Consider the following 10,651-nt stretch of genomic DNA (forward strand, 5'->3'; position numbering starts at 1 on the left):
ATGGTACAGCAATAATTGGTGAGCAAAGAAAAGTTAAATTTGTTTAGAAGAAAAACCAACCTAAACAAGGTGCCTAGTGACTTCATATGTGCCCCTTTTCTGCCACTATAAATACAAGAACTCCCTAGGAGTAGTAGAGCTAACCAAATAAAAACTTGTTAGCCTTTTCACGTATCTTGTTTCTAACAATAACTCTATTTCCCAATGGCCCCTGTACCCATTTCTCAGATCAAAGTTGGGCATATAGATGATGTCCAAGAACTAAGAAGGTCAAAACCCACCATAATTCCTGAAAGGTTTGTAAGAGACATGAGTGAAAGGCCAACACTGCAGACCACTGCTCTATCATCATCCGGTAGCATTCCCATTGTCGATTTCTCCAAGCTTTCAAAAGGAAACAAAGATGAATTCCAAGATGAAATTTCACAGCTTGCTACAGCATGTGAGGAGTGGGGTTTTTTTCAGGTACAAAAATTTACATATAACTTTTGCATGTTTAGTAAAAATATGGTTATGGAAGCTAATTTATTGTGACTGTTTTCAGGTAATAAATCATGGGATTGACTGGAGTTTGCTTGAGAACATAGAGAAGGTATGTAAGGAATTCTTCATGCAACCTCTGGAGGAGAAACAGAAATATCCAATGGCTCCTGGAACTGTACAAGGATATGGACAAGCTTTTGTCTTCTCAGAGGACCAAAAACTGGACTGGTGTAATATGTTCGCTCTTGGGATTGAACCCCAGTTTATAAGGAACCCAATACTGTGGCCAAAAAAGCCAGCTAACTTTAGGTAATAGTTTTGCTCTATTTTTTTTTTTTTTTTTTTTTTGGGTTTGTCTACAGTAGTTGGTTTTCCAACTTCTAAATATTTATATATATATATATATATATTTTCTTCTCAGTGAAACTGTGGAGGATTACTCAAAAGAAATAAGGAAATTAGGCCAGAATCTTTTAAAATATATAGCCTTGAGCCTTGGCCTGAAAGGAGATGTTCTTGATGAGATGTTTGGTGTGGCTGTGCAAGCTATAAGGATGAATTACTACCCTGCATGTTCTAGACCTGACCTTGTTTTGGGTCTAAGCCCTCATTCAGATGGAAGTGCTCTCACAATTCTTCAAGAAGGGAAAGGAAGTTCAGTAGGACTTCAAATCCTTAAGGACAACGAATGGGTTTCTGTTAGGCCTATTCCAAATGCACTTGTTATAAACATTGGTGATACTATAGAAGTGAGACATCTCTAAATCTTATTGATAGCTTCTTTTCGGGGGTGGTCTTGAATTTTTCTAATATTGAAATTTATATCATATGTTTACAGGTTCTTACAAATGGAAAATACAAGAGTGTCGAGCACAGAGCAGTTACTCACAAGGAGAAAGACCGGTTTTCGATTGTCACATTTTACGCTCCTAGCTATGAAATAGAACTTGGTCCAATGCCTGAACTGGTGGATGAAAACAATCCATGCAAATATAGAAGATACAATCATGGAGAGTACAGTAAACACTATGTAACAAACAAGTTGCAGGGCAAGAAAGCCCTCGACTTTGCCAAGATTCCAAACAATAGCTCAAACTAAGGTCCCACATTGGGGATACCCATCATTAAGACTGTACCAAAAAATATGAGAAAGTTTATGTTTCGGTTCCCTAAACTTTGCCAGTAAAAAATATATAGACCAAAACAGTAGCTAAGAAGAAGGTTATGTATGTCAAATCCATGTTTAAATTATTAATGGAAAACACTGTTTTGGTACTAGAACTCTTTGATTGTACAAACCCCACCAATATAACATGAATTAGTGGTGTCTTCTTGTCTATGAGATTTTCTTGTCAAATTGTGTTTGTTTCCGAGGACTTTAATCAGATACTTATGCAACAGAATAAAAAACTAAAAAAACAGCAGATTATGCCACATTTTTACCGTTTCTTTCCACTATAATTCTAGTGAGGAAATAAGCATGGAATCATGCATGATCAGGAATCCAACACCCACCACTACGGTGATATAAATCAAAATTGAATATGGACAAAAACCCCTATGTTCCATTGCTGAAGGGGAGGATAGAGCCTTTTTTTTGAGTGGTGAGCGAGGAGAGGCCAAAGTTTTTTCTTTCTTATATCATTCTGTTGTGTTTTTTAGTTGTTCATTTTAATGGCGTCAAGGAAGCACTAAGCAAGCAAGTTGTGAATGATCATTGATGATGATTCAAGGTGAAATGACAGTTTTGAGTGGTACAAACAAGTAGAGCACAAAGCGCGCGCGCGCGCGCACTCACACACACACATACACACACACACACACACACACACACACACACACACACATATATATATATATATATAGCTCAATTCTTCAATCATTCATGACATGAAAGATGTGAGGTTAACCGAGGAACAGCAAGGTTTGCTACTAGTATAATTTAAGTGACCCACCACAAAGTTTTCACTACGTTAACAATAATAATGTTTATTTAACTGCAACATGCAACCAGAACAAAATTTTTGATGATACAATTTGCTTTATGAAATGTGGGGAAGAACAGAACCAAAAATAAAAAATAAAAAATAAAGGGATAAACCAGCAAAGATGACCTAATGCAACTGGGAAAATGAATGCTGATGCAATTAGTTTAGTGGAAATAATAATAATAAAAAGAAGCAGAATGCAGATTACCTTGTCAAAATATTTAAAATTACTTATAGTTTTTACTTCACCCCCATTAATCCACCATCTGGTCATGGACAAATAATCAGTTTCTTTCGTTTTACTCAGCTGGCTCCGCGTTGGGTTTTCGGGAAATGTTTTCAGCAACAGCAATATATTGCCAAAATATCATATGTAATGATGATAATGAAACTGATACTACCTAGAAAAACAAAATACCATAAGAGATTGTCAATATTAATGGTTAAGAGTAGTGCTCTTTAATTTCTTTAATTGGGTAATAATAATTACAAGAAACACGAAAAGACTTTTCATCATGACAAAAATGAGGTCACCAACAAAGTTAAAACCATGATTTTTGTTATTGACCTCCTAAACTTAGAGTGGGAAAATAAAAATAAAAATTTCAAGCTTCATTGGACAGCAGGCCTTGGCCTCATGCATAAAAATAAAAATAATAATAATAGATTTTTTTTTTAATTTCTTGTTGACTCATTCATTAAATCATTGACTTTTAAGAATTCCACTAAATTAGCAAGAAAAAAAACAAATAAATAAAAAATAATGCTCACGCAATGGTTAGCTGTTCATAACTAGCAATGACTCTTTATGATTGTGGGAACTTCACTCACTCATCCTTCCCCAACCCATCCTTTTCAGAGGGAAACACTTTTTGTTTGCTAAGGAATTTGAGGAAGCTGATCTAAGCAAAATGGGTGCCAAAATCCAAGCTCGAGGAACTTTATTAAGTTGCAAATACCTAACATGATTTAAATAATAATTTTGATCTCAGCATTAAAATTGCTTTCCAAAAAGGAGCCATTTAAAGAACGCAAGCTAGGAGGGTTCAGGCCACAATAATTGGCTTCCATGGAAGCAATTGCTGGTCTTTTCTTTGAAAGTAGTGGATTTGGGACATGGGAATTTGAAGACAGCCGTTGGTTTTGCTTCTTTCACTACCATTTTTGCAAATTCAAGCACGTTGTTTATTATGCAATAATTCATTGAACCTCCTAGTTGTCCCTATTTTTTTACCACAAATTTTAAAGTCCAACCCACCAAAATTCATCTTTTTCCTTTTCTTTTTGGGTGCCCTCTTTCCTTTTAGCAAATGTAAGAAAACGTTTTTTTTTTTTTCTTTTCATGTTGACGGTTGCTTTTGTCGGAAGTATTGTTAGGTATTTTGTTTGATATATGATATTCAGTCGGAGTAAATTTCAACCATGTTTTGACTGATCAGTAGTAGTTTTACTCCAAACTATGTTTCGTAGGTTGGATTTTGAGACGTATGAAAAAGGGAAACAAAGCACTAACACTTCAATATTATGACCAACATTGCAAATCTTATTGATAGTGGCTTCCATCTTCCAAGAATCCTAGTACGAGTGTAGAGAAATACCAGATTTTGGGGGAGAAAAGGACTTAACAAGAGGGTTCACTCGAAGAATTTTCTTTACTCCCTGAGAATCCTATTTAATCCAGCATCAACAAAGGAATAAGAGGTAAAAATGGCTCAACCCCAAAACCCCCCAAAAAAAAAAGATGCCATTCTGCAAGACCAACAATTTCGTATTTGTGATTATAAAAGAGGACTATTTGTAATTGCGTCTTATATTTAATATGAGTTTTCTCTTCTCCCATGAATACCTGGTGCTCACTACCACATAATTCACGTGGGGTTTGCTGTAGAAGGAAGACGTATAATAAAGCAAATGCATCAAATAGGTTTCGCATTCCAAAATACAAACCATTCACCTGATAAATTTTAATTGACAATCAAAATGCTAAAGGTGTGGAAATCATACTACACATTTCCTTTCAGTGGGGGCAAAGAAACCGTTAAAAGCAAAGCATATAATTTAGGTCATGATACAGGATGGTCCCACTGAAGCATTGGACCACATTATGGAATCAATTACAATTTCTCCATCATGGGTTCACAAATCTACAACTGTTCCCCTTATATGGCTCCGACGTCAAAATGTACAAACATTCTCAGCTTCTGCTTCTAAGGAAACACCAAAGGGGCATCCACAGAACGGCATTTTACACACAAGATTCGGCCACTCACGTTATGAACTGACCTTCTTTTTGTGCCAGTTTCCAAAGCGAGTCTCCAAGCCATTTGACAGATACTCGACAAGAATGAATCACGCCAAGTACCTGAACTGATTAGGGTTATCTTTGTCTCTTTCCAAGTAGTCTCGAGTGATCAGGTCCTCAATCCGCTTTTTAATGGCTTTGAAGTCAGGCTACAAAAGAGAATTGAATGAAAACCATTGGGTTAAAACTAAAGATATGAAACTGGAATCAGATCATATCAGGAGAAAAAGATACAAGTACTGCAAGAACCTTAAACATGCGACCCAACTGCTCGACACACTCCATAACTAACTGCTGGTGACCCAAAACTTTACGGCTCTTCATGATGCGCACAATTGAGGCATCAATGGCATACCGTCTGTCCTTGTCTACATCTTCAATTACTTTCTTCTTTTCATCCACAGGTGGCAGAGGGATCTGCAAAATGAACAATTTAATAAACCATCTCTCACACAAATTAGAAAAGTAAAGAGACAATTACAAGCTTTAGCATCTAGTTACCTTGATTCTCCTCATTTTATCAGTAAACTTCGAGTTGAACTCAAAGTGATCAGTAGGAGAGATTGTTTTTGTGTTAGGCTCCTTGTTTAGGATCTTATACTTGGCACATGACAATGAATGGAGCAGTCTAACAACATCATCATCGCTCAAGTTTAGCTGAGTCATGATCTCTGAATAACTCAATCTGTCTGAGGAATTGAATAGCAGCAGGGCAGATGCCTAAAAGGAGAAAAGAGAACTCCTCAGCAACAGAGAACATTATCACCCAAACCTCCACTCAACAACTAAATGTGGGGGATGAAAGAATCTACACTAAGAACTATGTAAAATATCACCTGATAAGTGGTGACAATCAACTCCATCGTTTTTGGTTCAAATTTGCCACTGATGTTACAAGTACCCAAGGAATATATCCATGTAAGTTTTCTATGCTTTGTTTTTGTTTGATAGAATTCCCTGAAGACTTCAACACACTTAACCTAAAAGAAAAGAAATTAAAAAAAGATGTTAATAACTCCCAGAATGTTGTGTTGAACCTAACACACACTTAATCTTGGAATGTTGTACGCGTGTTTGAGAGAGGAGGGAAAAGAAGTTGGAGGGGAACAGAAGTTGAAATATACCATCTCAGCTGGAAGGTTGAGGTCGAAAGACTTGTAACTTGGCCAGAAGCCAGTGGTCAAAACAGTAACAGTCAAATCAATCCCCGGATTTGCCTGAGGGTTATTATTTAGGTACTCCTCAAAGCTGGTTTGATTTTCCTTCGCCAATGTCAAATCTGTAACCTATAAAAACAAAAATAGCATTTTCTCAGATTCCCACTTGTTTACTCACATATACCCCCCCCCCCCCCCCCCCCCCCAAAAAAAAAAAAAATATGTAAAAGGATTATCCAAGGCAACCAACCATCCCCTCCATCTTTGACGTGAACTGTCCACCACACTGCTGCTTAAGTTTTGTCAAAATACATCTCTCATGGTCATCATTAGCACTCTTATCAAAAAGAAGACGTCGAGCAAGCTTTTTCCTGTCAGTCATGCACCATTAATCAGTCAATCAAATTTCTTCTATTTTCAAATGAAACAGTAACATAACCATCTACAACCCATAAAGAAAAGAAAATTCCAAAATGAATAAGTTTCTATTTCAGTTGAACGCTATCCGGTACCTATAGAATTCAGCGAACAAGTCTTTGTCACTAATATAAGCAAGCAGCTTGACGACCTGCACAAAAATTAAAGTTCGATCATAAAATTCAACATGTTTAACAAACTGAACACAAGCAACAGCACATTTCCGTGTAGCACACCTTTTCAAGTGTCTCCTCAATTGCTTCATCACTCAGTTTCTCACTTCCACCTTTCTTAAGGATATTATCACAAAATGTGGCTAATAGTTCAGCACTTGAGCTTCCAGCAACACCCTTATTGCAAAAGACCTCAAAAGCTTCCTTGAGGGCCTGCAGGGGAAAATCCAGTTTAGAGGAAGCATTTGCTGTGATAAATTCAATTGTGAAGACATTCAGAGATACAAACCTTGTGAAAAAGTGTATGATTTTGGAAGCAGTCACTGACATATGCTAGATATTTGTCATGCAGCTCAATGACTTTTCTAACAAAAACCTGAAGTACCAAAATTAACATTAATTTTCACCTAAGATAACCAGCCCAGCCTAAGTTTTAGAAGTAAGCCATGAAGCTACCTGTTCCTGCAGACCAACCACATCCTTCTTATCTGCCTGAGGCACAAATAATCAGCACCAAATACAGTGAGCAATGCAACCAGAGATAAAAAGAAGTCAATAATGGATGTCTTATGCCAATATAAACTGGAGAACTCAACTTTCAATATAAAAGGCATATCCAATCATTTGGCTGTAGATTTATGCAAAGAGAAACATTTGTTTTATTTCATAGTTCATGTATAAACTGCTTTCAGCATGTTTAACAGCTATGAATTGAAATATCAGTCAATATAAAATGAATTTCCATAGTGAAATGTTTATGCAGATGAATCTTTTCAGGCAGCATACAGTTATATTAATTAAAATAAAAGATGTTCAGGGCAAGGACCTTCTTGTTGCTAGCTGCATCTTCAGCCTGTTTGACTAAGGCCGTTCCTTCAGCAGTGACATGCTGCATCATGGAATATGATATAAGAACACATAACCATAAGATGAGAAAGGAAAAGATGTATAAGAAGCTAAACCATATTTGAAGTACACAAACCTGCTTAAATATGTTAGACACAGGATCCAGGCCTTTAGGTATCTTAGAAAAGAGCCTGAACATTCTAGACAAATCCTCTACCTGAAACAGCCAGCAATAATTGGTGATATGAAAGACAAAAAATTTATTTGTTTAACTTATTTTCTCCAATTTAAGATATTACCTTATCATCTCTAAGTAAAGCATGGCATCCAGAGTGCTCTTTCTCAAGCAATTGGGTTGCATACACCGACAACAACTCATGTTGAACTTTCTACAAAAAGCACATCACAACCAAAGTAGTTAGAATCTAGAATGTCACAGCAAAAGATGAAACCAATAAAATAAATTACCATTTAAGCCAAAACAAATTCCTAGATAAACATGCTCCATTCATATTCATAGACTAACTACACCTAAAAGGTGGATTTATAATACAAAATCAATAACGAACCTCCAGCAGCTTTGGCTCACTACTAGAGTGCAAGTAATGAGAAACTCTATCTTTCTCCCGTCTTAAACATTCCTCTGCCTGGAATTTCCAACAAGATGATTAAAGATTATCTAATATGGAAAAAAAATATGTGCTGCAACCACCTAAAAAGCACTAAAATTCTACCTTTAGCATATAATCTGGACAAGAATCTTCTAGAATCCAATTTGAAGCTTTTCGAGAATAATAGGCAGCAGTGTCTTTAAGCATGGCTTCTTCAAAATCATTTTCATAGTGATCCATTTGCCCCATCCCGACCTCAACAAAGATATCCAAAACATTCTTCAATAGAGCTCGGTCAATCTGCTCTCCTTCACGTTCTTGGTCAATCTGATTTGCAAAGTTTTGTCAAAACTTTTGACAACTACCAAAATAAGATCCCTGTCTTGGAAAAGGTTTTGAACTTACCAAAGAAATTACAGCATCCCTTACTTTTGCATTTACTTCCTGGTAGACCTGAATATTTAAAACAGTGGTGCACATCATATTATTGCAAAGAACAATAAAAAGAATACGCAACATATGACATGTTCCGGTCGTCGTGGCATACCTGATCACGGAAGCATGTGAGTCCAACCTCATTAAGGGGTGGAAGTGACCTTCGGGCAATAAAGTAGCGGTCCAGATAAAAGAAGAATCGAGAAAGCCACCTAACCATGATTTTATGGTTTGCCCATCTTTTCACAAGCTCTCTCAGCATAAATTCATCATGCTTCTCCCTTAGTGATGGCAAAACCTAAAAAGTGTGACAAACATTGACAAATTATACTCCGTAGCACACACATTTTGATCTTCTCAAGGATGCATTTCACATGTATGAAAGAAAATTAACAAAAATTCATCTAAAAGAATTCCTCACCGTTGAAGTAATATACTCTTCAAATGATTCTCGGTACTTGTCATACAGCTGCTGGGAGTAGTCATGTGGAGGCTTTTGAGTACACATGTTATAAATTGTCCTATAAGGATAACAAGGACAAACAAACAAACATAGAATTTCAGAATGTGCAACCATAAGAATAAAAGTGAAAACAAAAGCAAAAAGAAAACATCATACGTATAAAGCATGATGTAATCTTCAGCGCTGAATTGTGGCTCGGGCAGCCCTTCCAAAAGGTTCTTCAACTTTGTGATTCCCTTCTGCATAAAGTCCCATCCTTGATCTAGGTCAATTGTCTTGCGCTCGTTCATCGTCATCTTCCCACTCTTTAATTCTTAAAAATCTGCAAAATGGACAACGAATGTAAATATCCAAACACTTAGATTGATACTCCAATCATACTAAAAATTTCATAAACATTACCCGAAATTAAAATCACCAAAGCATAAAACAAAAACCGAAACTAAATAAACCTTAACAATCCAATATCTTAGCAAATATCAAACTAAGATAAAAAGCCAGACAACCAGAAACCCTAATGTATGTTTGGCAGTTCAAAAAAAGATGAAACAAAACAAATAACGTTGTGTCAAAGGCTAAAGTAGCTGCTATACAATTCCTTCCCTCAATTTCCAATCAACCTACCTCTAGATTACAAAAACCCCCCAAAAGCAAAATCAAAATGATACCAAAACCACAACCCAATAGCCCCAATAATTAACACTCCCCCCCCCCCCCCCCCCCAAAAAAAAAAAAAAAAAAAACAACAAAAAGAATCATCGATGATCGGTAAATCGATTAAGAATTACGATCTCGAATATATAAACAAAAACTAAAAAGCAAAACAGAAAGAGGATAAAAAAGGGAAAAAAGAAAAAAGAAAAAAAAGAAACCAGACCTGATTTGGAAGGCGAAGAAACCCTAATAACAATCGAAGAAGACATATGAGAGGGAAAATCCTATAAATGGAAGGTGGAGCAATAGGTCGATGAAGACGACGAGCTCCTACAGAGACTTAGAAAATTTCTGCGATCAAGAAAAAAGAAAAGAAAAAAACAACTTATTTTTTGTTGGGGGTTAGGGATCAGATTTGGGCTATTTCGGATTTCGGGTCCTCTATTATTTTCGTTTTAATTATTATTATTATTATTATATTATTTAAAAAAATAAAAATAAACGTTCGTTTATTTGTAATTTTTATTTATTTATTTATTTTTTGCAGTAAAGATCTTCACTTTTTCTTTAATGAAATTTGGACCTCTTTAGCCTCATTCATGGCGGTGGTAGGTGGACTTGTAGAGAGGAATTTTTAGATTTATTATTATTTTTATTATTTATTTATTTTTATTTATGAGTAAACGACTTTGATTTTTTTTCTACATATATATATATATATATATATATTTTAATAGCTGAGAGAGACTGATTTCGTATAATATTAAATGATCTCACTCTCCAAGTTTTATTTATGTTTAGATATCTAATACTAAATATAAAAATAAATGCTTCCAAAAATAAATGAAAAGGAAAAAAATTATGTTATGACTTATATATGTTAGACTTGACTTTAAACATCATCAAAATATTGTTGGCACAGGTTGAATATATGATTTAAAACATAAATTTGATAAGTTTAAAATTTAAATAATTATTTTTATTCATATTCAGTCAAAATCTGGGTGAAGAATTTTTTTTTTTTTTATGATGTATATATATGCGATTCTATAATTCCTAAAAGAAGCAAAATATGGTCAAAACTTGTCAAAAAAAAAAAAAAAAAAACTCATGGTCAAAACT

General features: G+C 35.3%; 2 protein-coding genes across 2 annotated transcripts; one reads left to right on the forward strand and one right to left on the reverse strand.

Annotated features, from left to right (window-relative positions):
- The first annotated feature begins 132 nt into the window (after nt 1-132).
- LOC125419285 (protein SRG1) lies at nt 133-1,825 on the forward strand. Its single transcript, XM_048464895.2, has 4 exons — nt 133-465; nt 545-792; nt 905-1,232; nt 1,322-1,825. Exons 1-4 carry the CDS (start codon nt 205-207, stop codon nt 1,580-1,582), a joined length of 1,098 nt encoding a protein of 365 aa, XP_048320852.2. The 5' UTR covers nt 133-204; the 3' UTR covers nt 1,583-1,825.
- A 2,544-nt stretch (nt 1,826-4,369) lies between these two features.
- LOC112488829 (cullin-1) lies at nt 4,370-9,962 on the reverse strand. Its single transcript, XM_060812711.1, has 20 exons — nt 9,753-9,962; nt 9,032-9,197; nt 8,834-8,933; nt 8,525-8,710; nt 8,383-8,430; nt 8,101-8,304; nt 7,936-8,013; nt 7,666-7,755; nt 7,503-7,583; nt 7,347-7,409; nt 6,977-7,012; nt 6,810-6,896; nt 6,584-6,733; nt 6,443-6,498; nt 6,181-6,301; nt 5,898-6,059; nt 5,610-5,753; nt 5,275-5,493; nt 5,023-5,190; nt 4,370-4,922 (listed from the first exon to the last, which is right to left on the reverse strand). The coding sequence occupies exons 2-20, from the start codon at nt 9,169-9,171 to the stop codon at nt 4,821-4,823; spliced, it is 2,235 nt and encodes a 744-aa protein (XP_060668694.1). The 5' UTR covers nt 9,172-9,197; nt 9,753-9,962; the 3' UTR covers nt 4,370-4,820.
- Between the last annotated feature and the right edge of the window lie 689 nt (nt 9,963-10,651).

This window comes from Ziziphus jujuba, chromosome 11 (genome assembly GCF_031755915.1).
Source record: "Ziziphus jujuba cultivar Dongzao chromosome 11, ASM3175591v1".
NCBI lineage: Eukaryota > Viridiplantae > Streptophyta > Magnoliopsida > Rosales > Rhamnaceae > Ziziphus > Ziziphus jujuba.